The following is a 26,855-nucleotide window of genomic DNA, read 5'->3' on the forward strand; positions in this document are numbered from 1 at the left end:
GGCCACCCGTAAAGTGAGAGGCTTGGGGCCGATGGCCCACCCTTCTGTCACGGGGGCCCGCAGCACTTCTCTTTTCCTTCTCCTTTAGGCATCGCAGGCCCTGTGCATACTCCTGCCTGCCTTTGAGTACAAGATCGCAGTGGCAGAGTTCTTCCCTCAGCTCTTAATGGCCCTGATTCTGCAGCTCTATTACTCTGGAAACTTCTTCTGGACAAAGAAGAAGCCCCTGTGAGATGGGAGTGAAGACCACAGACTCAGGCTTAACATTCAACCGTGATTCTTAAAACGGGAAACTGGTCAAGTCCATGGACTGATATCCTATTCCTACTTTGAGGGGAGGGCTCCCAGCAACCCTGATTGGTGGATGGAGTAGTGGCATGGGGGCACTCAGAACTACATAGACCCCCCCCCAACTCCCGCCACCAAAAGTCTGGAAAACTATGTCCAATTAGGGACCAGTTTCTCAGCGCACTAGTAGCAGCATTCTCTAAAAACCAACTGTGGGCAAACCTCTAACCTGGGTGTTGGAGAATGTAGAATAGAAATGTAATATCCAATTCCTGCCCTTGAGGAGTTTAATACAGTCTAATATAGTTTGGCACCTGGAAAGGCAAAAGGATCCAAATTGCCCAATATATGAATACATACTCTCCCAAGCTCTTTGTACACTGCTCTGCACACAATAAGAGCTCAATAAATAGCATCGATTGATTGATTGTGAAATCCTTCAGGGAAGAGTCCCTGGCTAGACTCTTAATCTGCACCTCAAGTGCCCTGCAAAGCTTTGGGCCCCCAGTGAATGTTCAATAGATGTTTGGTGACTAATTGGCTGACCTAGGGAGGTCATTAGGGGTAGACCCCTGCTTCCAGGCATACGTGGCCCAAATTATCCTAGGTGGATGAGTTTCTGCCTTGCTTTTAAAGGCCTGATAAGCTGCCCCCTCTGCTGAGGAAGTCCTTTTTGTAGTACATTCTGAGCCCTCCAGCAGCAGTTTGTGTCCATTTCCTCTTGGTCAATCCCCGGTGGAAAATAATTCCCTGCTCACCAGAATGAATTAATTCTAAGGCTAGGAGGTAGCATTCAAGTGGACATCAATCATGGTGACTATTGGGGGCTTACTATTTTTCTTATAGAGCAGATTCATTCCCTGACAAAAGTGAGCTTGTGGTCTAGAGGTCATCAGCTGAACCGGGTGAGGCTGTTATAAGGGGATCCAATTTTACTGTTCTTGTTTGGGGTGTAGCTACGCACGGGATGCTTTGAGGATTCTGCTGAGATGCTCGGGGTTGTTCAAAGTGGATGCTGCCCTTCAAGAGAAGAAATGTTGGGAACACTTTCCTCAACAGATGTTTTACCATCGTGGAGTGTATCTTGTGGCCAAGTAAGAGCTCTGGAGCCCCAGCCCTCTCCCCTCACCCCTGGCCTAGGAGTCAAACCTACTGTCCCTGGGGAAACCAGAACTGGCTAAGTGCCCCATTTCTGTGCAACAGAGAGAAGCAGCTCCCTATGACAGATCCTTCCCTGTTACCAGTCAGTTCCCTCCTCCTCCTCCTCCTCCTGGTTTGGACCATATGGTCACCCCAAAAATGGGGCAAGTTGGAAGAGGGGGCTTTTGGTTTCTCCTCCTGGGATTTTTTTTTTGAGGGGAATTTCATATTGCAATAAGTAGGCAGAACCCATCCCTTTTCTGAACTTTCCTGGAGTCTTTCCTTCCCTCCCACATTTGTGTGTGAGGGTGAGCACTGAAGCACATTCTCAGTGTGCAGCAGGCATTGCCTGCCAGAAGTTGCTGGGCAGAAAGAACAGCTTGACCACTGAGGCTTGGGTGCAAGGGAAGAAACAGGATTCTCAGTGGATGGGTTGGGATGGAGTGGCTGCTCCTTAGCTCTGGCTGCTGCTTTCTCCCTCGAGAACCCATTCTCTGGAAGGGGAATCTGGGTTCAGTCAAATGAGGAGAGCAAGTGAAGATGATAATACCTTGAATTTGTACTATCGCAATTATATTTTTCCTCAGCACTTTCATAGCAATTGTCACATTTTATCCTCACCATATCACTGTGAGGCAGTGAGAAGCAGGTATCATTTTCCTCATTTGGCAAAGGAGGAAACTGAGGTACAGTTCCGGTCAGGCAGCAGGCCAGTGGCAGAGCTGGGACTAAAAGCCCAAGTTTTCTGACTCTGCAGCCTATGCTCTTTCCAATGGGCCACAGGGATCCTATATTATTCCAGAGTTAAAACCCTAGGTTTCCCCTTTCCCCTAAATCCAGAGAACTCTAGACTGTGGAAGGAGGCAGAAAAGGGTAAGGACACAAATCCGGTGCAGGTTCCCATCACTAATGGGTCTGAAGGCACTGGGAGAAATCCTGCTAATGTGGAGATCCCAGTGAAGTTGAAATCTGTGCTGTAGACTGTAAGCTCATCATGAGCAGGGTACGTGTCTACCAACTCTGTTATATTGTTCTCTGCCAAGCACTTAATACAGTGATATGCATACAGTAAGTGCTCAATAAACACCATTGAAAAGCACAGGCCTGGGAATCAGAGGACTTGGGTTCTAATCCCAACTCGATCTGCTGTGTGACCCTGGGCAAGTCCCTTCACGTTTCTGTGCCTGTTTTCTCATATGCAGTCCTTCTAGACTGTGAGCTCGTTGTTGGGTAGGGACCGTCTCTATATGTTGCCAACTTGTACTTCCCAAGCACTTAGTACAGTGCTCTGCACACAGTAAGCGCTCAATAAATATGATTGAATGAATGAATATGGAAAATGTGGACTAAGGCCTTGAGTCTCACATGGAACATGGACTGTGTCCAGCTGGTTATCTTGTGTTTATTCCAGAACTTGGTACAGTGCCTGGCCTATAACAGGCGCTAAGCAAATTCCATTTAAAAAAATGATTGATTGCTAACTGCTCTCCATTACAGAACTCTCAGCCAGTTCAACTTTCCTCAGTTTCCCAAGACTCTGCACTATCTGTACAAGCTCTCGGTGGAAGGCCCCAGGAGGGTGGAGGACAGTATCACCACTGTGATCTTCCTCATTGAAGTAAGTTTCCCGCAGATCAGGACTCTTCAACCTTTTCTTTGAGAGTTCTACCGTGGCCCTAGTTGATACCTGTCTTAAGATTAAGCTCCTTGGAGGGAGAGGGAAGTGGAGAACTAAGGCAACTGGGAAATTGACAATAACTCCCACACTGTAGATAACTGGGGACGCTTCATGTAAACACGTAAGGCAACAGAACCCTCACCTTCCCATCGGAAAACGGACACCACAAAGGTTTTCTTAAGGCCCGAGGGGTCATTCCGAAATGGAAAACTGCTTCCAAGACACAAGGAACACTAGGTGGTTGGGCCTTATTGTTAGCCAGCTGGCTTGATATGTTCAATATTGCTGGAAGACTGGCCAGATGGATCAGTGAATGTTTTTAGGCTGTTTGCCTGCCAGATTCAGGGGGGTTAGGGTAAAGGAAGGAACCCAGAACACAGTGGTGTGGATCAGTAGGATCCACAATGGAATTTCCTCTGTAGCATTTGCAGCATCCTTACGTCTAGGAAGGAGAGAGCAAGAGTAACTAGTCCCAGGTTAGAAGTCTTTTGGCAAGACTGATCTCATCTGTAAAATGGGGATTAAGATTGTGAGCCCCACGTGGGACAACCTGATCTCCTTGTATCCCCCCAGCGCTTAAAACAGTGCTTTGCACATAGTAAGCGCTTAACAAATACCATTATTATTATTATTATTACTACAGTGTCCATCTTAGAGTATAAGCTCCTTGTAGGCAGGAAACATTTATGGTGCTTTTGTTGTTCTTCCCAAGCCTGTAGTACAGGGCATGACACATGGCTTAATAAATTCTATTGTTTCACTAGAATGGTAGGACCATATCTCTGTTGAACCACAACCAATTGTTGGTATTTATGGAGCCCCTTCTGTGTACACTGGTGTAAACTCTTGGAAGAATATGAGGAGAATTCTCTTCCTTCACTGAGCTTGGACTTTAAGGTCACCGTTTGATCTCTCTCATCAGCTCCTTAGCAATTTTTTCAAGGACCCATTTCCAGAGCCATTCCTGATTCTCTTCAGAAAGTGGGTGAGTGACTCAGACCCTGCTGTGTGCAAGCTGAGTCTGAAAAAGATCGCCTGCATGGCCCCAGTTATAAACGAGGTAGGTGTTAGGAGAGAGAGACAGAGACAGAGACAGAGAGAGTGCCTGCATGCATGCATGTGGGTGATTGAGAGAGACTTTTATAAAGATTCCTGTCTGTCTGCAATGAAGTGGACCAAACCATCACTGAATGTCTAAAATATCATATTTTTTAATGATTTGAGCACCCCACCTTTCCCCTTCACAGATGAGGAAGCAGAATTCAGCCAGCTGTATTTATTGAATGTTGAACTGAGCAGAGTGCTGTGTGAAGTGGTTGTGAGGAAGGCCTGTGTCTTGCCCTCTAAGTGTTTATAATCCAATCAGGGGGGTACACGAAATGCACATAATCCATGGGACACCAATGACAGGAACACAGAAGCCAAAGAAAATGGGTACATAAAAGCAGAAATGCCAAGCACGTGAATCCATTACAAATAGAGCTACGCACAAGGAGGTTTAGAATAATAATAATAATAATAATGCTAGTAATTAAGCACTTACTACGTGCCAAGCACTGTCTAAGCGCTGGCATAGATACAAGGTAATTAGATTGTCCCACATGGGGCTCACACTCTTAATCCCCATTTTACAGATGAGGTAACTGAGGCACAGAGAAGTCAAGTGACTTGCCCAAAGTCACACGGCTGACAAGTGGCAGGGATTAGAACCCACAACCTCTGACTCCCAAGCCTGGTCTCTTTCCGCTAAGCCACGCTGCTTCTACCAAGATTTAAGGGTGAAGTGAAGTTAATCTGAGATGGCTTCCTGGAGGAAGTGAAGTTTTAGCAGTGATTTGAAAATTGGAGGAAAGAGTTGAGATTCAGTAGCTCAGGATAGGTGGTGGCTTTAGGATCAAAGCTCCCATTCTGAGCTGGCAGGCTCAGATTGTTGTTTTCTTTGCCAGAGGAAGAAAGAGGAGGCTTTCTTCCCAGTTGCAAAAACAAACCAAAATATCTACTCAAGATATCAGGAATGCAAGACTATGGAGGCCCTTTGCCAGACCCTAATCTTGCTTCAGGTTCAAGGAAACAGGCTGGTCTAGCAGAAAGAGCCCAGCCCTAGGAGTCAGAGGCAGCCTAGGAGTCAGAGGACCTGAGTTCTAATCCTGACAGCTACTTGCCTGCTGCGGGACCTTGGGCAAGTCACTTAGTTTCTCCATGCCTCAGTTTCCTCAACTGTAAAATAGGGATTCAGTTTCTGTTGTCCCTCCTACCTACATGGTGAGCCCCGTTTGGGACAAGAACTGTGTCCAACCTGATTATCCCAGCACTTAGTACAGTGCTTGACACATAGTAAGCGATTAATAAATACCAGCAACATTACCTAGTTCGATGCTCTGGGCATGCTCACTACATGATTACTGTTGTTCGTGAAGGCTTTGCAGAGAGCTCAGGGGATATCTCAACAGGAGATCAGTGACATTATCACACTTCTGTCCTTCCCAGTCATAGTGGCAGTATTTGTTAAGCACTTACTATGTGCCAAGCACTGCACTAAGTGCTGGGATAGACAAAAGATAATCAGGTAGGAGACAGTCCCTGTCCCACATGGGGATCACAGTATAGGAGGGAAGGAGAGCAGGAATTTAATATCCATTATGACAAAGAGGAAACCAAGGCAGAGATAATTTAAATGAATTGCCCAAGGTCACCCAATAGGTAGGTGGCAGAGCCTGGTTTAGAGCCCAGGTATCCTGCCTTCCAGTCTAGTGCTCTTTCCACTAAAGCGCAGCTCCTCTCTAGTAGTGTTAGCTTCCTACCAGCCTAGGGGCTGCTTCCCTCGATCGACCCCCGGCCCACGTCCTCCCCCCGGGCCTGGAATGCCCTCCCTCTGCCCATCCGCCAAGCTAGCTCTCTTCCTCCCTTCAAGGCCCTACTGAGAGCTCATCTCCTCCAGGAGGCCTTCCCAGACTGAGCCCCTTCCTTCCTCTCCCCCTCGTCCCCCTCTCCGTCCCCCGCATCTTACCTCCTTCCCTTCCCCACAGCACCTGTGTATATGTATATATGTTTGTACATATTTATTACTCTATTTATTTCTATTTATTTTATTTTGTTAGTATGTTTGGTTTTGTTCTCTGTCTCCCCCTTCTAGACTGTGAGCCCACTGTTGGGTAGGGACTGTCTCTATATGTTGCCAACTTGTACTTCCCAAGCGCTTAGTACAGTGCTCTGCACACAATAAGTGCTCAATAAATATGATTGATTGATTGATTGATTGATTGTTAGATGTTGAGCGGGTCAACCTTGAGATTGAGAAGGTCTTTAGGATAAAAGACAATAATCTCTGGTATGGTTTTAGATGTCATCAGCCCAGGGGTAAGGGAATGGGCTAGATGACCATAACTTCATATCGCAGAGCTGGCAAATGATGGCTGTGTGCCCAGTCATCCCTCCTGGAGGCCCCCATCCTGGGATCTCCCATCGTATCCCGACCGGTATGGCGAGAACTTCACCCCTCACCTGCCTTTCCTTTTGGGCAGATGGAAAACCCCACAGAGTTGCTGCTAGCCATCCTGGATGCCTTCTCTTCCCAGAACGGCTCCGTGGTCATCCAGGCCATGCAAACTCTCCGAAGTCTCCTCAACATCTTAGACAAGATGGTCTACGCCTCTGTGTGCAACAGAATTGCTTCCAGCTACTGCCCGCTTCTGGATCACGTAAGCGAGAGGACTGATGAAAATCAGGCCAAATGGTTTCACAGCCTCTCAGAGATGACTGGTTTCCCGGTAATGGTGGTTATAGGCAGAGACTGACCTGGTTAGGGGGAAAGTCTTAATGCCTTTCTCCCTGGCCACCTCGAAATTTCCTTCTTCCTCCCATTAGGTGCCTGTCTTGGTGATGGCTTTTTGCTTTCCTCTCTTTTGCCCTCTCGACTCATTCTTCTGGTGGAGTGATTACTTCTTCCCTGGTGCCCAGGGCATGTGTCGTTTCACACCTATGGCCCAGCGGATGAGAACTATCTTAAGGAGAGAGGGCCACCAGTAAGACCTTAACTGAGCATGAGGGGGTGTGTGTAAATGCAATGCCAACTCTCAGGCATAGTGTTGTGCTCTGCACACAGTAAGCACTCAATAAACCCCACTGATTGATTGATTCAGTCTTCTGGGGTTTTTTTGTTGCTCTTTTTTCTAATGGCATTTGTTAAGTGTTCATTCATTCATTCAATTGTATTTATTGAGCACATACTGTGTGCAAAGCACTGCACTAAGTGTTACTAGGTGCTGAGTATTGTTCTAAGTGCTGGTGCAGATACGACTTAATCAGGCTGGGTACAGTACCTGTCCCACACAAGGCTCACAGTCTAAGTAGGGGGGAGAACAGGAATTGAAACCCCAATTTGCTGTTGAGGAAACTGAGGCAGAGAGAAGTTCAGTGACTTGCCCAAGGTCACACAACAGGCAAGTGGCAGAGGCAGGATTAGAACCCAGGTCCTGAGACTCCCAGGTCCTGTTTTTTCCACTAGTTTATGCAGCTTCCTATGCTGTTTTGGTGTGAGAGAACAGTGCAGCTGGAATTTGCCCCTCTGAGGTCCAGTGATTCAGGATGGAAGAGAGAGGTGAGAGGGGAATGGCTTTCTGCCTGTTAGGTGGAGAACCTCAAGACCCCACAAAAACAAGGAAACAATCAGATTAATCACCTCTTCCCTTATTAAGCGAACTGGCATGGGTGTCTGGCTTCTGCTAGACTAGCCCAAGCAGTTAGTACAGTGCATTACTTTCAGTGGTTACTCAATAGTTCCCATTCCTACTATTCATTCATTCATTCAATCATATTTATTGAGCGCTTACTGTGTGCAGAGCACTGGACTAAGCGCTTGGGAAGTACAAGTCGGCAACATATAGAGATGGCCCCTACCCAACAGTGGGCTCACAGACTAGAAGGGGGAGACAGACAACAAAGCAAAACATGTAGACTGGTGTCAGAACCGTCAGAATAAATAGAATTATAGCTATATACTGCTATTACACTAAGAGAAGCAGCCTTGCCTAGTGGTTAGAGCATGGGCCTGAAAGTCAGAAAGATCTGGATCCTAGTCCCAGCTCCACCACTTGTCTGCTCTGTGACCTTGGGTAAGTCACTTAACTTCTTTGTGCCTCAGTCACCCCATCTGTAAAATGGGGGATTAAGACTGTGAGCCCCATGTGGGACAGGGATATGTCCAACCCTATTTGTTTGTATCCACCCCAGCGCTTAGCATGGCACCTGGCACATAGTAAGTGTTTAACAAATACCACAACAACAACTACTACTACTAGTGATGGTAGTGGTCCTAGTAGCGCTGGTTGAAAAACAGAACCATTGTGCAAGACACCGGCCCCAGGCGAAACACCAAAATCCCGCAGTCAGAACCAGAGAGGTGGATCCCATCCAGATGAACCCACCCTGGATTCCATGATCCTTGGGAGCCAATAACACCATGGAGCAAAAGGAAAGAAATTCTGTTTGACCACACTCTCCTTCTGCACCTGTTCTTCAGGGTCTGGCTTCCGTCAGGGCCTTGTCCATCCTGCATTTTGGGGAGTTGCTAAAAGACATGAACGAGTACTCTTGGCTGTTGAAGGATGCAGTCTTCAAAGCTCTGGTCCCTTTGATTCTTTTCCTGGAAGATAAGAAGAAGGCTGTGGTTGAAGTGAGTGCATGTACCTAGACTCTTTTCCTAATTTCTCAGGCCCTAGATTCTCTTTTTAGGGTGTGAAACTGTGTCCAGTCCATTTCATTCATAGCCTGACTACCTGGAAGTGATTTGATTCCCACCTGAAATTTCCATTTTAGTCAATCTACTAGATCGTAAGATCCTTGAAGGCAGGGATTGCGTCTACCAACTCTATTGTATTCTCCCTAGTGCTTTGTGCAGTGCACTGAGCACAATAAACGCTCAACAAATTGATTGATTGATTGATTCTCATGTGGCAGAGCTGTTACCCAGCTCCAAACTCTTTTTTTCTTTTTTTTTTCCAGTGGTATTTGTTAAGCTCTTAGTAGCATGCTACTAAGCGCTGGGGTAGATACAAGCTAATCAAGTTGGACATGGTCTTCTCCCTGTCTATGGAAGGGTTGGAAACTGCTCTCCAATAGGGGGTCTGCACTGCTAGACTTGAATTTGACCTTTACCCCCAAGTGGGGATGTCCCTCCCCTCTTTCTCTGCCCCACCTGGCTCTCTGTCAAATTCAGTCTCTCCCCATCTCTACCTCCCTATCCTCTGCTGTTCTGGGTGACCTTAGGGACTACAGTCTAGACAGGCATAGAGAAGGGAAGGGGAGGAGGGCAAACTGCCTCCCACCATATCACCAGAACACCCATCATCCACCTCCTTCTCCATCTGGGAAGGTGAGGAAACAGCAACACCGTGACACCTTCTCAAATTTCAGAAGGCCGGAAGGCTGTGGCTTCCCCGCTTTAATTGTGACTGTAAATATTGGACCCTTCTCCTTCTCCTTCTATTTTTTAAGCACTTACTGTGTGACAAACACTATCCTAGGTGATAGGCTAGTTACAAGATATTCAGGTTGGGTACAGTCCCTGTCGGACGTGGGGCTCACAGTCTAAGTACAAAGAGCAGAATGCTATCCTGATTTTACAGATGAGGAAACTCCTCTCCCTTATTCTTAGATTGAGAGCCCCTTGAGAGCAAAGAACTTTGTCTAATTTTCACCCATGTCTATTTTACCCAGAGTTTAGTACAGTGCGTGCATACAGTAGTGCCCAATAAACACCATTTCAGTAAAATGACCACTAAATAGCAGTGGTAGGATTAATAGTATTCAGCTTATCAGAAGACACGGCCGAGAAAGTACCCATCACGGTTGCCTGACTTGTCTGCTCAAGCCAGTATGCCATTATGGAGGGGAACTGAGACCAAATTAACTCCATTCCAAGTTCCCTTTTAATCTTTTGAGTCAGGGATGAAAAGAAACACTTAAATGGATATTGGGTTTCAAATCAATGAAAGGTGAAAAGATGTTGGTTTTCTTTCAACACTTTTCCTTTGGACAATATCACAATGTTGCTGAGTGGCTAAGAGATCACTGATGTCCAGAGAGTAGATTAAAAACCCTAGTAAGACTGTAATAGTAGTGATAGTAATAATAATAATGGTAATAATAATAATAAAAAGAATCTAAGTGCTTACTTTGGGCCAAGCACCATACTAATTGTTGGGGATGATATAAAATAATCCTCATCCTTCTCAACCTCTCAGATGCCTTCGACACTATGGACTACCTACCCCCTACACCTGGAAACATTTAGCTGTAGTTTCACTGATACTGTCCTCTGCTAGTTCTCCTCCTGTCTCTTTGACTACTCCTTCTCAGTCTCTTTTGCAGACTCCTCCTCTGCCTCCTACCCTCTAGCAGTAGCAGTCTATCAAGTCTGAGTAGCAGCATGGCTTAGCAGATAGAGTACAGGCCTGGGAGACAGAAGGACCTGGGTTCTTGTCCCGGCTAAGGTCACATCTCCTGCAAGAGACCTTCCCCGACTAAGCCCTCTTTTCCCCTACTCTCTCTCCCTTCTGCATTGCATGTGCACTTGGAACTGAACCCTTTAAGCATTTGATATTCACCCTAGCGCCTGCCCCACAGCACTTGTGTACCGATCTGTAATCTATTTCTATCAATATCTGTCTCCCTCTCTATACTGTAAGGGTCCTGTGGGAAGGGAACATTTCTACCAATTTTGTTGTATTGTACTCTACCAAGTGTTTAGATGCTTTGCACACAGTAGGTGTTCAGTAAATACCGTTGATTGAAATTTCGTTGATTGATAATCTAAACCTAAGCCCTTTAGGCTTCTAACCCTAAAGCCTACAGCATCCTAATGTTGGATCAGTCTTCAACTTGGCATAGTGATCACCAGCTCAACAAAATACCCAGTATCTAAATCCATCAAGCAATTATATTTATTGAGCACTTACTGGGAGCAGAACATTTTATGATCTCTTTGCCAGGAGCAGTGGTAGACAGAAAAGGAAGACAGGATGCCTACACGCTGGACCACAGATTGGTCCCACCAATCTGTAAGTCATCAGTTTCCAGAAGAAAACATTTCTTCCTCTACCATTCACCCCCTCCCTCCCTCTCTTTCCATCTCCCAGGCCTGTAAATATACACTGAACATCTGTGCTCCGTATTTGAAGTGGACAACAGCCTCTTTGCTCACAGACAAGAGTTACAGATTCGAGATAGTGGTTCTCAACATCTGTAAAAGTCTGGTAAGTAAACTGTGGGTTTTCACTGGTATGGAGCAGAGTTTCTCATTCTGGAGATTAAGTTCCCAGAGTCCTCCAGGGAATCCCATGAGGAACCACAATGTCATAAGGAAGAAAAACAAGATTTCCAGTTTGTTTTGTGCTCTCTGGCCCCCCGTTTGGAGAGTGGATGATCTCTTTCCCCAGCTTAGCTCCTAGTAGGGAGGATATACCTTTTCATTACTGAAGGGCTTCTTATTTTTCCCTCTCTTCCCAGTTCAGTAGTCATGGGACCTACATTACAGAATTGATATCCGAAAGCTTAGGATTCTTCAAGAGCTCCCGAGCTTATCTAAGAAGAGCAGCTGTCATTTTTATAGGTAAAATAATAAAGAGAAAACACTTTCACAAGGTATGAATAGGGGACTCAAGGCCCAAAAATGGGAACCACTAATCTCATCGCACCCAGGCTAAATTTCCCTCAACCGACACGAGATGTGAATTGAAAGGAGGAAGGAGGCTTGCCACATGAGGAGAGGAAGTTGTTGGAGATAATAATAATAATAATAATGGTATTTTTTGGTGTTCTTACTATGTGCCAAGCACTGTTCTAAATGCTGGGGTAGATGAAAGGTAATCAGGTTGTCCCACATGGGGTGCACAGTCTTCATCCCCATTTGACAGATGAGGTAACTGAAGCACAGAGAAGTTAAGTGACTTGCCCAAAGTCACACAGTTAATAAGTGGTGAAACCAGGATTAGAGCCCACAACCTCTGACTCCCAAGCCCGTGCTCTTTCCACTCAGTCACACTGCTTCTGTATATAAGGGCAGTAGGGAAGATGGGTGGACAGGATTTGGGAGATGAATGGAAATGGTTTAAGAGCTTTGCTTACCTGAGAAGCGGAAGTAGTGGAAAGAGCATAGGCCTGGGTGTCAGAGGATTTAGGTTCTAATCCTGACTATACCACTGACTTTGGGAAGGTCACTTAGAGAAGCAGCATGACTCAGTAGGAAACAGCAGAGGCTTTGGAGCCAGAGGTCATGGGTTCAAATCCCAGCTCCACCAATTGTCAGCTGTGTGACTTTGGGCAAGTCACTTAACTTCTCTGTGCCTCAGTTACCCCATCTGTAAAATGGGATTAAGACTGTGAGCCCCATGAGGGACAGCCTGATCATCTTGTAACCTCCCCAGTGCTTAGAACAGTACTTTTGCATGTAGTAAGCACTTAATAAATGCCATTATTATTATTATTATTATTATTATTATTAATTTACCTGGGCCTCAGTTTCTTCAATTTTAAAATGGGGATTAAATAGCCATTCTCCCTCTTCTCTAGACTGAGTCCCATGAGGCACAGGGACCATATCCTTTATCACCCTCAGTGCTCAGTACAGTGCTTGGCACATAATATAAGTGCTTAAACATCCCAATAATGAGAGTGGGGATGTGGACAGACAAGTAGATGAATTTGGATGATTCTTTGAGTCTGCTGAGCTGGAAAAGTTTCCCCTTGCCTTTTGAAACTAAAATTCCCCAGCCTTACCTTAAGAGGGTCTAGAAGCTCCCATTCTGGTGAAAGACCCAAAGGTAGCCAGTCCTTAGGTGAGAACCTGCAAAGTATTGAGATGTGGATTTGAATGGTAATGTTCCTCCTAGGGTACCTGGCAAAACTGGGTGGCCACATATTACTCAGTGATGAAATTGAGATCATGCTGGAGGGTAAGTCATTGTCCTTGCCTGTGTGTTGATGTGGGGGCCTAAGTTCAGTAACCTTGGTGAGGATCAGCATCAGTTTGGGCCATTCCTAAAAGGAGCAGTGGGTGGTTAACTTCAGTGGGCTGCTGGTCTGGCCCCCCCATCCCTGACTCCCCAGGAGACATTTTCTCATCAGTATATCCCTAGGCATGACCCTACTGGTGAGCTTGGATGAAGGTGTAAAGCTGAGAATCAGCATGCCCTAGTGGGGCACCCAGGGGCCTGGGTGTCAGGGGATCTGAGTTCTAATCCTAGCTCTGCCTGCTTTGTGACTTGGGCAAATCATTTTTCAGTGACTCAGTTGACTCATTGGTAAAATGGGGATTGAATACCGGACATCTCTCCTACTTAGACTGTAAGTCCCATCTGGGACAGGGACTGTTTTTCTACCCCAGTGCTTAGAGCAGTACTTGACACATAAGAAGCTCTTAATGAATACCATTATTTAAAAAAAAACAAACAAACAGATATGGGACACTACCCAGGGAGAGTTGGGTTGTGGGGCAGGTTGGAGTTCTTGCGCATGGAATGGGCCAGCTTTCTTTCCATGGTTGCAGCTCTAGAAAAACTGCTAAACGATCAAGACCCCACGGTGGTCCAGGTGGCCGAACGGACTCGCAGGTTATTTAAGGACCTGGCCATTGAAATGTCGACCTCCAACTTCAAACAGAGCCTCCGGAGAATGTTCAGCTTCATGTACTTCAGGGACTCGGCCCTCATCTATAACTATGAAGGAAAGCAATCCTATCAAGACAGCCAAAGTGATTTAGTGATTAACGTGATAGCCCACCAAGATGGAATAGAGCCAAGCTTGGATATCCTGTCGGAAGCATCTGAGATCTTCACGTTGCCCCCAGTGACCGTAGCCAGGAGAACCTGATGTGTGCTCTGTCTTGGCTGACTGGACCCTGGCTGTAGGCCTCTCTGCTCAGAAAAAGCTCAGCCAACGTTGAAAGAGTCCCATTATGAGCTCCTAATTCTGTGGCAAAGTTTTAACTTTCCCTGGAAATCTACTGCAGGGATGGGTCCAGGACTGGCCAGAGTTCCCACCTGTGGAGTATGGTATTAAATCTGTAAATAAATGACCAGCGAGAATAATTTTTCTGCAAGTGTGGAAGGGGTAAAACATTCTGAAGTTCTGAATGAGCCAAGATAACTTTTTTTTGTTTTACTTTTTTTTCAAATATAGGTAATCTAAGGACATGGCCAGATACATTAGGTGTGGAACCTGCTAGCATGCAATAGTGTGTCATTACTGTGGGGAAGGATTAGGGGTTACTTGGAAAAAAAAAACAACTCTCTGATTCGCTGTCCCTTCTCCCTCCCTCCCCCCCAAAATAATGTGGCCTGGCCCATAAGCCACTCTAAGACTCACTGAGACCAGATGAAATTGTCAGAGTTGGAGGAGAGGAATTTTCTGGACAATGTTGCATTGACGCTTTGAGGCACAGGTTAGAAAGATCTAGATTGACTCAGTTCCAAGAGAGGGCTACTGTGTTTTGAGTTGGGCTGATGCTGGCCAGTCATCCCACCACAGGCATTCATATCAGTCAATCACTGGTATTTACTGAACACCTACTTTGTGCAGAGTGATCATCTAAGCATTTTGGAGAGTACAACACAGTTGGGAGACATGATCCCTGTTCTTAAGGAACTTACAGTCTTGTGGAGGAGATAGAAATTGAAAGAAATTACAGGTAGGGGAAGCAACAGTATAAGGCTATATAAATGCTGTGTTGGGGTGGGGATGGGGGAGAGTGATTACCCATCTTTTCCTTGTTGTGCCACCTAAGCTGTGGGCAACCTGATTCGTGGGCAACCTGAGGTAACCGTGGGCACATCAGGCTTGGCGGGGAGGAGAATGAATGTCAGGGGCATTGCTGGGGAAGTCAGCTGTACAAGGCTGGTGTCATCCAAAGCAGAGCTCTCTTTTGTGGGGTGTCCAAGGCTGCTACCCAACTTGCCCCAACCTCTGGATAAGGAGGAACTTCTCAGAACCTAGGCAAAATGTCCTACCACCCTTGAGATTCTCCTATGTTACAGAGAGGTCGGGGGTTACCCTGGTGACACCTCTGTCTGGTAAAATTATCCTTTGGCATGGTTGCCCGGTAATTTAATGATAGGTTCATCAGAGAGCTTTACCCCAGGAGCCTCAGTACCCCCAGATTCTGGGTCTTGCCTGACCCCGGGCTCTCTCCCTGTCTAGAAGTCAGGAGACAGGAGAGTCTAGGAGAACCGGGCAGCTGGAATCTGGATCTGAAGGAAGCATAAATCAGTAACCTGAGCATTGCTGGACTGTCTCTCCCTTCCCAACTCTGGCATTGGATTTTTAAACAGCACTGATGCCTCCCTCCCAACAGAGACACTTCTTAGATTCTTAGCCTTGGCACAAATACAAACTTGCAACTGGAAAAGCAAGGGCTGTTTATGATTAAATTGAGAGTCCATTTTTACTATACAGGCTTTTTTGGACTATATCCCAGGGTTTTAATTGATATCAAGACAGTGTCCATTAACAAATGATTTAGGTGAGACTGATTAGTGGTTTCTGACCACACAGAGTCTTTATACTCCATTCTATTTAGCACTGCCTGGCACACAGTAAGCACTTAACAAATGCCATTATGATTATTATTATTATTCCAGTGACCCCAAGAGAGCTCTGGCATACTTTGGGTCAGGATGCCACAGAAAGTCTGAATAATAATAATAATAATTGGGGTATTTGTTAAGCTCTTTGTATGTGCCAAGCACTGTTCTAAGTGCTGGGGTAGATACAAGGTAATTAGGTTGGACACAGATGTTGTTCCACATGGGGCTCATAGACTTGATCCCCATTTTACTGATGAATTAACTGATACATAGAGAAGTTAAGTGATTTGCCCAAGGTCACACAGCAGACATATGGCAGAACCAGGATTAGAACCCACTTCCTCTGACTCCCAGGAGTGTGCTCTTTCTACTAGGTCATGGTTCTACATCTGCATGTATCACTCCCCTTCTGGGGGTGGAGCATGGAGCATGTAGCACAGTCTTTTAGACTGTGAGCCCACTGTTGGGTAGGGACTGTCTCTATATGTTGCCAACTTGTACTTCCCAAGCGCTTAGTACAGTGCTCTGCACACAGTAAGCGCTCAATAAATATGATTGATTGATTGATTGGGGTAGGGAGTTTGGGGATGGCAGAAGGTAGAAGGACTGAGTATTGTTGCGGGGAGGTGACTTAGGGACCCTGAGACATCCATCCCGGGAGGACCCTGGGTTGGTTTTTATTATTGGACCTTTGTGTGAACTAATAAAAGTGTTCCAGATCCCCGTAACTGGTGCCAAAGCCTATTCCCAAAGTAATCTTTGATTGGATTTGCAGGGCCCTTTTCCCTACGGTGGTTCTGCCAGTGATTCCGGGCTCTAAGCAATCTTCTTAGCAGAGCTGGAAGTCGGCCCATCTTCCCTGATCAGTGGCTGCCATTGCATTTCCATTTGGAACTGGGGTATCTCATTCATTCATTCATTCATTCAATCGTATTGATTGAGCACTTACTGTGTGCAGAGCACTGTACTAAGCGCTTACCCTGCCACCCCTTGCTGCCAACCCTTGATGCATGCCTGGAACCAGCTTGATCAATTAGGCATTAACTACTGGGCTAAGCATTAGGGGAATAATGGTGGATTTTATCAATTGTTTCCTTTGTGTCAAGCACTGTGCTGGACTCTAGGGTGGGATACAGACTTAGTCCCTGTCCCACATGGGGCTCACAGTCTAAGAGGGAGAATATAGGCACATGGGAAAGAAGTAAGAGATGTTAAGAAACAGACAATTCCGAAATGAAGTACAATGAGTGGAGTAGCTCCAGTATCCACCTTGCTCCAGGGCTAGGAGGGTGGGGGAGACGGAAGAAGCAGTGTGGCTTAGTGGATAGAGCACAGGCCTGGAAGTCAGAAGGTCATGGGTTCTAATCCCAGCTCTGCTACTTGTCTGCTTTGTGACCTTGAGCAAGTAAGTCACTTCACTTCTCTGTGCCTCAGTTACCTTATCTGTAAAATGGGGATTGCGACTGGAAGTCCCTCATGGGCCTGGGACTGTGTCCAACCCAATTTGCTTGTATCCACCACCGTGTTTAGTACAGTGCCTGGCACATAAATAAGCACTTAACAAATATAATTATTATTATTATCATGGAGCAATTCATAACCAAGGACTAACGGGTGCGATGGTAGCGACTGCTGATGACTCTGCTCCTCCAGCAGGGGAAGGAGTGGGCGCCTGGTCTGACCAACAGAACCTCATGGGGCCTTGTGATGGTGGACCCTCCTTGCATTTCTGAGAAGGGAGAGAGGCCTCTGTCACGGGATTCCCCAGAGTTGACAGCACAGGGAGACCCCAATAACCCAATTGCTGGCTCACCCTGAACCCTCTGCAGACGACCTGACTTGTTTTCACAGGTCGCCTAGTTGGCATTTCACAACTAGACTTCGAAGGAAGGGAGGGTTGTTTTTCCAATCCAGCCAATTTCTCTTGCTGGAATGTGCCTAACTCCCGCCGCTTTCGTCAACGGCTACGAAGGCAGCAGCCCAATCCAACAATCCCGGGACAGGAACGTGTAAATAGAGTAAATGGAATTCCCCTTACTAGCAAACAACTGGGGAGGACCCCTCTCCAACAGACCCTATGCCCCCGTTTCCATGGTCTGAACCCAACTCTGGAAGCATTTTAGATGACCCAACACTTCCATTCTGCTAGGAATTCGGATGACTCTGCCTCCTCGGGTCTCAGGCAAAGCACGGCCTAGTGGAAAGACTACAGGCCTGGGAACCAGAGGACATGGGTCCTAATTCCAGCTCTGCCATGTGTCTGCTGTGTGACCCTGGGCAAGTCACTTAACCTCTCGATGCCTCAGTTACCTTGTCTGGAAAGTGATGATTAAAACAATGAATCCCATGTGGGACAGGGACTGTGTCCAACCCAATGATCTCATATGTACCCCAGTGCTTAGAACAGTGCTTAGCACATGGTAAGCGCTTAGCAAATACCACAGTTATTATCTAGAGATATGGTGGATCTTGAAGTGCAGCTGTCAGATAGAGATCATCTCTTTGCCTTATGCTTTTACCCAAATAACTCAAAATACCAGTCCAGAATTTTAATGACAGCATAAAGGAGTTGAGTTTGAATTTCTGGGTTTTCCACTGAGGTTTTCGTGGTCGCAGTCAGCACCAGTGCTTTCACTTCTTGATGAGATGTAATAATTATGGCATTTATTAAGTGCTTACTATGTGCAAAGCACTGTTCTAAGCACTGGGGAGGTTACAAGGTGATCAGGTTGTCCCACGGGGGCTCACAATCTTAATCCTCATTTTACAGATGAGGTAACTGAGGCACAGAGAAGTGACTTGCCCAAAGTCACACAGCTGACAATTGGCAGAGCCAGGATTTGAACCCATGACCTCTGACTCCAAAGCCCATGCTCTTTTCCACTGAGCCGCACTCACTTCACAAATCAGAATTCTTTCTTCACAGAGTCAACCATCAGGGAAATTCCTTGTTCTATTTCCTCATCCAAACAGTGGCCCTCTCCCTGATTCAAGAGACCACTCTCTCCAATTAAACCATCTCTGGGATGGAAAATGACCTGATCCAATCTGAGAGAGTGACTGTTGGTAGGGAAAGCTTTCTTCATCTGATTAAAGGCACCTGATTGGGCTTCATGCCTGGAGATATCTTCAGTGACTAAAACCAGGTCGTGACTTACGTTCATTCAGAGGGCTGGAAATGGGACATGGCAATCATTATTTGCTCACTTGTCACTTATTATATAATGCAGGGACAGAGTAGAGTTGCAACTTCATCATTTAAAGAAATAAATGGTCTTTAAACTAAATTGGAGAAAATTCAAGCACTTACCCATTCATTTCTAGGGCAATTACCAACTCAGTGCTTTGATACCTTATCTAGATTTTGCTAGGCCCTGAGACCTTGCTGAGCAAGCCTGCCTCAGATAATATCTCAGAATTTTCCAAAGTAAGAAATGCCTTTAACTGCCCCCTTGAAAGACAAACCATTAAGTATTTATATTCAACCCTTTACAGCCTTTGCAGAGCTGTGCTTTTCGGGTTGAAGATTGGTGTTAATGATGGTGGTTGTTACCTGTGTTTGAGTTGGTTGAAACAGCAGTGGTGAATTTGCAATCTGGGTTATGGGCATTCCCCCGGGCCTGGAATGCCCTCCCTCTGCCCATCCGCCAAGCTAGCTCTCTTCCTCCCTTCAAGGCCCTACTGAGAGCTCACCTCCTCCAGGAGGCCTTCTCAGACTGAGCCCCTTCCTTCCTCTCCTCCTCGTCCCCCTCTCCATCCCCCCATCTTACCTCCTTCCCTTCCCCACAGCACCTGTATATATGTATATATGGTTGTACATATTTATTACTCTATTTATTTTGCTTGTACATTTCTATCCTATTTATTTTATTTTGTTGGTATGTTTGGTTTTGTTCTCTGTCTCCCCCTTTTAGACTGTGAGCCCACTGTTGGGTAGGGACTGTCTCTATGTGTTGCCAATTTGTACTTCCCAAGCGCTTAGTACAGTGCTCTGCACATAGTAAGCGCTCAATAAATACGATTGATTGATTGATTGATTGGCTAGGCTGGCCAATAGTCCATATCAGGACCTAGGTGTATTTAACAGTAATAATAGTAATCACTGTGATATTTGTTAAGCATTTATTATGTGCCAAGCACTGTGCTAACTGCTGCAGTAGATAACATGTAATCAGATCAGTCACAGTCCCTGGGGGCTCCCTAGGGGGCTAACTAGGGAGAAGGGAGAGCAAGTGTTGAATCTCCATTTTACAGATGAGGAAACTGAGACAGAGGGAAATGATTTAGCCAAGGTCATCCAACAGGTAAGTGGTGGAGCTGGAATATAGCCCAGAAGAAAAAGGAGTATGGGACCCTATAGAATCCCCCTCCTGTTCCACCTCATCATCATCATCATCAATCATCATCACTAGGGTAATTATTTATTTTTCCAGTGTTTTTAGTAATAATAAATAATAATTATGGTATTTGTTAAGTGCTTTCTATATGCAGGCATTCTACTAAGCGCTGGGTTTGGACACAAGCCAATCGGGATGGACACAGTTCCTGTCCCACGTGGGGCGTACAGTCTCGATCCCCATTTTACAGATGAGGTAACTGAGGCACAGAGAAGTGAGGTGATTTGCCCGAGTTCACATAGCAGACAAGTGGCAGAACCGGGATTAGAATCCATGACCTTCTGACTCCTGGGCCCTTGCTCTATCCACTATACTGGGCTGCTTCTCTAGTACAGTGCTTTCCACAAGGTGAGTGTTTCAGAAATAGACTACTGTATTATCTTCCTCACTGGTGTCTCAGGCTCCAATTTCTTCCCCCATTCAGTCTATACAACAAGCTGCTACCTGTGTGATCCTCCTAAAATTTTCCCAATGCAGAGCTCTCCACTCTTCAGAAAGCTCCAGGGGCCACTCATTTCCCTATACATCAAGAAAAAACTCCTTACCATTGGCTCAAACAGTTCTGCCACCTTACCTTCTCTTTACCTGTTACTTTTCATCTTGAACTCCTTGCTCCTCCCAAACTTATCTTCTAACTGTACCTCACTCTTGATCTCCCACTTTCTCTACCACTTGTCTGCTGTGTGACCTTGGGCAAGTCACTTCACTTCTCTGTGCCTCAGATGCCTCATCTGTAAAATGGGGATTGAGGTTGTGAGCCCAACATGGGACAGGGACTATGTCCAAATTTGGTTTGCTTTTATCCACCCCAGCTATTAGTACAGTGCCTGTTATATAGTAAGAACTTAACAAATACCATCATCATCATCATCATCATATTCTTCTTTCTGACTGAAAACCCCCGCCCTCTTCAGAACCTCCAGACTACACCTCTCCCCATTTTAAAATCCTACCTCCTCCAGAAAGCCTTCCTCAATTAATTTCCCACCTCCCAAATCACAACAGCTATGCAAAGCACTTATGTATTTATACTCACTTACGTACATTTATACACTGTTATGGATCATTTATAAAAAGAGCAGGGGAAGAAGAATAACAGACAGTAGTTATGAATATTTGAGGATAAAGTAGTTGACTGTATAACAATATATGTCTGCCTTTCTCCCTCATTAGATTAAAAATTCCTTAAGGTTAGATGTGTGTTTTCTTTCTGATGAACCTTCTCAAATGTTTTGTACTTAGTACTCTATATTCAATAGGTAGTCAATAAATACCATTGTTAGATAAATAATAATATGGATAATCATTATCAACCACTGTATTAATTGATCACTTACTGAGGGCAGGGTAGTTGTTCTAAGTACCTGAGGATTGGGGGTGTAGGGATGACACACAAAAGTAAAATCCTTGATCCCCCAGGAAAAGCAAAGAAACATTAATTAATGAAAATATAATTGTTAAAAGAACTCAGAGAGATATTACTCACCAGCATAAATGAATATATATCAATTTCAAATGAAATCACTAACTAATTAACTAGAAATGCCTCTGACCTCTTGCTGAAGGCTTTTCTCCAACCTGGAACTACCTCCCACTTCAAACCACCAGACCGCAGCCCTCCCCATTTTTAAAGCCCTTGGCTTCTTTGCTTATCTCCATAATTATTTATCAGGCATTGCTCAGAAGTATTTATTTCCCTTGACAAATAGGCTAATCGACTTTAAAATTCATGTTTCAAACCCCCACATTGCTCAGATAAACGGGGAAATTATTATTATTTTTCCTTCAGGCAGGAGGGAGGAGCCCTCCTCTGCTAGCATCAAGCCTTAATTGGCCAGATCTTTGACTCCGGGAGGAAAGCCAGAGCTTTCCAGTGGCCTGCCTTTCTGCTGGAATTACTCCAGAAGACAAGAAAAAGTCAGGTTTGGGGCCTCAAGTTATCCAGACAGGCTGTCTCCACAGCCCCAAATTAGAGTTGACAATCTTTCACCTGTCACTGACTTGTGTTGACCTGACCTGGAGGGTTCTATCTTCATTCCCTTTCTGCGTTCATCTCCAAGCTATTGAAGAAAAATGGACAGGAGAATAAAGCCCTCCCAAGGGCTCTCCTTCAAGCCACCTCTCCAGCTGATCCTTAAGCCGAACAGAATGACACTTTAACCACCCCTCTCAGGTTTGGAGGGTGAAAAAGATGCAGGGCCCTAGGGGAAGTTGCTAAGTGGTTCCCCCCTACCCTGAGCAGCAAGACAACTGAATGAATGATGACATAAGGGGTGGATGTAGGTAATAATAATTGTGAAATTTGTTTTCTATGTGCCAGGCATTAAGCTGTGGGGTGGAGACAAGCAAATTGGTTTGGACACAGTCCCTGTCCCACGTGGGGCTCACAGTCATAATCCCCATTTTATAGATGAGGTAACTGAGGCACCAGGAAGTGAAGTGACCTGTCCAAGGCCACACAGCAGACAAGTGACAGAGCCTGGATTAGACTCATTATCTTCTGATTCCCAGGCCCCTGCTCTATCCACTAAACCATCTGCTTTTGAATAGGTAGGTCTATACATAAGCAGTGATGGAGCAATTCATCTTTCCTTACTCTTGCTTCTGCCAATCGTACTCTTGTTTTTCCTCCTGCTCCCGCTAGGTAAGAAGACCTTGGAGGAAAAAAAAAAAAAGCAAAGGAATTGGAGTGGGAGAGCTGTGAAGAGATCACTCTGCCAAACAGGAAACTAAGAAGGGAGTTGTAGAGTAATGGGGAATTCTTCAAAAGAAGACACAGGAGTAAATCAATAGATAGGTATTAGCTAAATGAGTAGCTTTTTGTAAATAATACAGGCATTTCAGGCAACTCCTTAACTGAATATAAAAATTCATCACAATGTTTACCAGAGACATTTTATTAGCGTGATTATTGGGCATTTTGAAAGGAATGATTCTCATATGTTGAGATTCCTCCAAATTTCTATGTCATTTGTAATCTTTCTTTGTACAGTTAAATTAAATTGTGTGTTTCAGCCTCAGAAGTTTAACACCATTTTTTCAAATCTGAAGGAATACAATAAATGTTGATTTAGTTTTTATAAACAGCCTGATTTTCTAATATCAGATGGATCAAGAAGCATGTGGATGAATTCCATTAGTGAGAAGCCTATAATAAGCCACTAAGAAAGGGATGGAGAGGACAAAACCCAGGACTGAGTAGGATGTATCTATTTCCATCAGGAGGGGTAAAAATAATAACAATATTTTTTGGATGTTATTTATTAACACTTACAATTTGCCACACACTGTACTAAGGATTGAACTTAATATACAATAATGAGGTCAGACACAGTTCCTGTCCCACATGAGGCTCACACCTTAAGAAAGAAGGAGAAGAGATAGAGACTCCCCATTTTACAGATGAGGAAACTGAGGCACAGAGAAGTTAAGTGACTTGCCCAAAGTCACACAGCAGATGAGTGGCAGAGCTGGGATTGGAACCCAGAGCCTCTGATTCCCCAGCCTATGCTCTTTCCCCTAGACCACATTTCTGATGTTTGGGTGAGAGAAGCAGTGTTCCCTAGTGAATAGATCATGGGCCCTGGAGTCAGAAGGACCTGGCTTCTAATCCCAGCTCCACCGCATGTCTGCTGTGTGACCTTGGGCAAGTCGATTCACCTCTCTGTGCCTCAGTTCTGTCATCTGAACAATGGGGATTAAGACTCTGAGCCCTATGTGGGACAGGGACTGTATCCAACCTGAGTATCTTGTATCTACCCAGTGTTTTCAAGTTTTCATGTTAAGCATATAGCAAGTGCTTCATAAATACCATTATTATTATCATTTATTATTCTCACAGGGTGAGAAGGAGGGCAATCATCTCTCGGTTCCTCTAAACGTCTTCTATCCTTTTTCCTTCCTCAAAGACAGAACACTGGGCTGGGTGGATCAATCATTGCCCCTTCTTATGTTCTCTTGTTTGAGATGTGTTACCACTTGTTCGCTTTTGGCAAAGACTGGCTCGATGCTCTCAGGATGACCCTACTGTCCTTTAGATTTTATTTGAGACAGTGAAAGAAAAGCCTGTCCCCTTCTTGATAGTGTCCCTGAAAGGAGCATCAGAGAAATACCAGTTGCCCAAGCTCCATCCATGGGTGAGTTCCAGATCAATAGTGATGCATCCTGGTAGACAAATAGATGACATGGCTTGGAATTCTTTAGCAAGATAAAACATTTGGTGATTTAGCACTTATTCTTTAGGAAAAGGGCCAGATTCTCTGTGTGGGTTGGGATGGAGAAGTCAGCAATGAAGAAGAGACGTCGGAAGACGTATTGATAAACAAAATGGAGCCAATTCATCTGCCTGAAAGGGGCGTGGAGAGACCAGCACTGGATTATCCTTTAAAGGGGAAGGCAAAGGTGGGCCTGAGGAGAAAGGATTTAAGAAACTCTCATCCTGCACATCGGTCGCCCAAGGAGCTTTGACAGCAACCGAGGTGCTCGGGTGAGTGTCCCTGGCTGCCTAGCCCTAATCAGAAAAATGAGAAGAGATTCCATGATTCTTGGGAACCAGTCAGCTAGACTCAGGGGTGAGGTGGGGAGTCCCTTCAACCTGATTTGGATTTTTCACTTCTACAATAGCTTCCTTCCTTCCCTCCCTCCATGCTATTGGTTTTCCCAGCCCCATCACATGTCTTTGATGTATGTGATGCATTTAATGTGTGATGCATTTACCAGCAATAATCTCAGTGAAAAGCCAGGTTAATAACAGGGGGCTCCCACCATCAGATAATCAGGATTTATGCCAAATGGCTGGCATAATTTACAGTTACTCGGGGGGCTTCTTTGGATTGACTTGAGCTTGACCCAGAGCATTTGGGGTCTTAATGTGAGGAAAGTACAACTCTATTTTCCCTTTGGTAAAATGGTATCTTTTTTTAAAAAACCAAACCCTTGGGACTGGAAAAATGAGGGTTTTGTCCTCTCATAGGACGAAGAGATCATAGATGATTTGGCACTTGCTGGGGTTAAATCATTAAGAGGTGTTTGGCACAACTACTAGTTTAACACAGTCACAGGGAGGAAAAGGAAGGGATTTTATATGGACTATGAGTGGGTAATAAATCAACCGCAATTATTGAGCACTTACTATGTGCAGAGCACTGTACTAAGCACTTGGGAGAGAACAATAATAATAATAATGGCATTTGTTAAGCACTTACTATGTGCAAAGCACTGTTCTGAGTGCTGGGGAGGATACAAGGTGATCAGGCTGTCCCATGTGGGGTTCACAGTCTTAATCCCCATTTTACAGATGAGGTAACTGAGGCACAGAGGCAGAGCCAGGATTTGAACCCATGACCACTGACTCCCAAGCCCATGCTCTTCCCATTGAGCCACGCTCCTTCTCTATGACAGATATATTCCCTGCATTCAACCAAGACATCTGTCGCCACTGTTGGAGACAGAATTCGGAGCCAGGGTTCTGATCCTATAATGTGAGTGCTCCTCAGATTGCTGTCTGCTTTCAGCCTCAAAATCAACCAATCATATTTATTGAGCGCTTGCTGTATGCAGAGCACTGTACTAAGCGCTTGGGAGAGTACAGCATAGAGTCTGTAGGCATGTTCCCTGCCCACACTGACCTTATAATCCAAAGAAAGAAGACACCAAATTCTGGAAAACAGGTAGTCTTAAACTTGAAACATTTCACATTGTAATGGATGGCACTTATGAAAGTTCTATGTTTATACCATTTCAGGCTACCAACACATCCATTTTGACTTGAATGAATTGATGAATATTAGCTTTCATGTACTCTAACAGCTCTCTTTCCCCTACTTATCCTTGCTCCTTTCCCACTACAACACAGCCCACACACATCAGTCCTCTAGTGCCAATCAACTTCAATGGTTCTTCTCTCTCTCACTGGCAACTCCTTACTTCACACCCTTTCTCCTTCCTGGTACTTCCTCCTCCCCTTTTATATCCAACTGACCATTACTCCCTCCAATCTTCAAAGCCCCACTAAAAATCACATCCCCTCCAGGAAGCCTTCCCTCACTAATCTTATTATTATTATTCTTATTAATCTCACATCTCCCCACTTCATTTTTCCTCCTTGTGGAATCATCTATGCTCTTGAATCCTTGCCCCCTAAGCATTTAATCACCTCACATCCTCTTCCCACAGCATATTCATGTACACATTTTTATACACGATTGCTCTTCCTTTCATTTATTTCAGTGTTGGTCTCCCCCCAATAGATTGGAAGTTCCTTGAGGACAAAGATCATGTCTAGTAATAATTGCGGTATTTAATAATTGTGGTATTTTTTAAGTGCTTAATATGTGCCAAGCAGTGTATTAACCACTGAAGCAGATACAAAATAATCAGGTCCCACCTGGGGCTTCCAGTCTAAATTTGAGGGAGAACAAGTATGGAAACCCTATTTTGCAGATGAGGGAACTGAGACCTAGAGAAGTTAAATGACTTACTTAAGGGTCATACAGAAGGTAAGTGGTGGAGCTGGGATTAGAACCCAGGTCCTCTGACTTTCGGGCCCAAGATCTTTCTGCTAGGCCACAGTGCTTGTATAATCCATGAGTGCGTTCATTTTGTTCTCTCCCATCTCTGGAATTCCCTACTACACCCAGGAAAAAGATCTACAAACAGCGGCTGCCCACACAGTTGACTTGACTGTATAGGTAATCTTTTCATGCAACCTTCTAACCTGCAAGAACTTCTGTCTCCAGATACCTCAGCCCAAAAGAATCTCCCCTTGCCCTGCTT

At 45.1% G+C, this 26,855-nt stretch overlaps 1 protein-coding gene across 1 annotated transcript in view; it reads left to right on the top strand.

Annotated features, from left to right (window-relative positions):
- The window catches only part of MROH9 (maestro heat like repeat family member 9), a 79,324-nt gene extending 65,038 nt beyond the window's left edge, over positions 1 to 14,286 (top strand). Inside the window, 10 exon segments of the mRNA XM_038758589.1 lie at positions 89 to 228; positions 1,245 to 1,382; positions 2,926 to 3,046; positions 4,029 to 4,166; positions 6,628 to 6,804; positions 8,625 to 8,777; positions 11,242 to 11,358; positions 11,612 to 11,714; positions 12,994 to 13,056; positions 13,650 to 14,286. Coding sequence (XP_038614517.1) covers positions 89 to 228; positions 1,245 to 1,382; positions 2,926 to 3,046; positions 4,029 to 4,166; positions 6,628 to 6,804; positions 8,625 to 8,777; positions 11,242 to 11,358; positions 11,612 to 11,714; positions 12,994 to 13,056; positions 13,650 to 13,972 — 1,473 coding nt within the window. The 3' untranslated portion in view covers positions 13,973 to 14,286.
- The last annotated feature ends 12,569 nt before the right edge of the window (positions 14,287 to 26,855 follow it).

The sequence above is a fragment of the Tachyglossus aculeatus genome, chromosome 16, assembly GCF_015852505.1.
Source record: "Tachyglossus aculeatus isolate mTacAcu1 chromosome 16, mTacAcu1.pri, whole genome shotgun sequence".
Classification (NCBI taxonomy): Eukaryota; Metazoa; Chordata; class Mammalia; order Monotremata; family Tachyglossidae; genus Tachyglossus; species Tachyglossus aculeatus.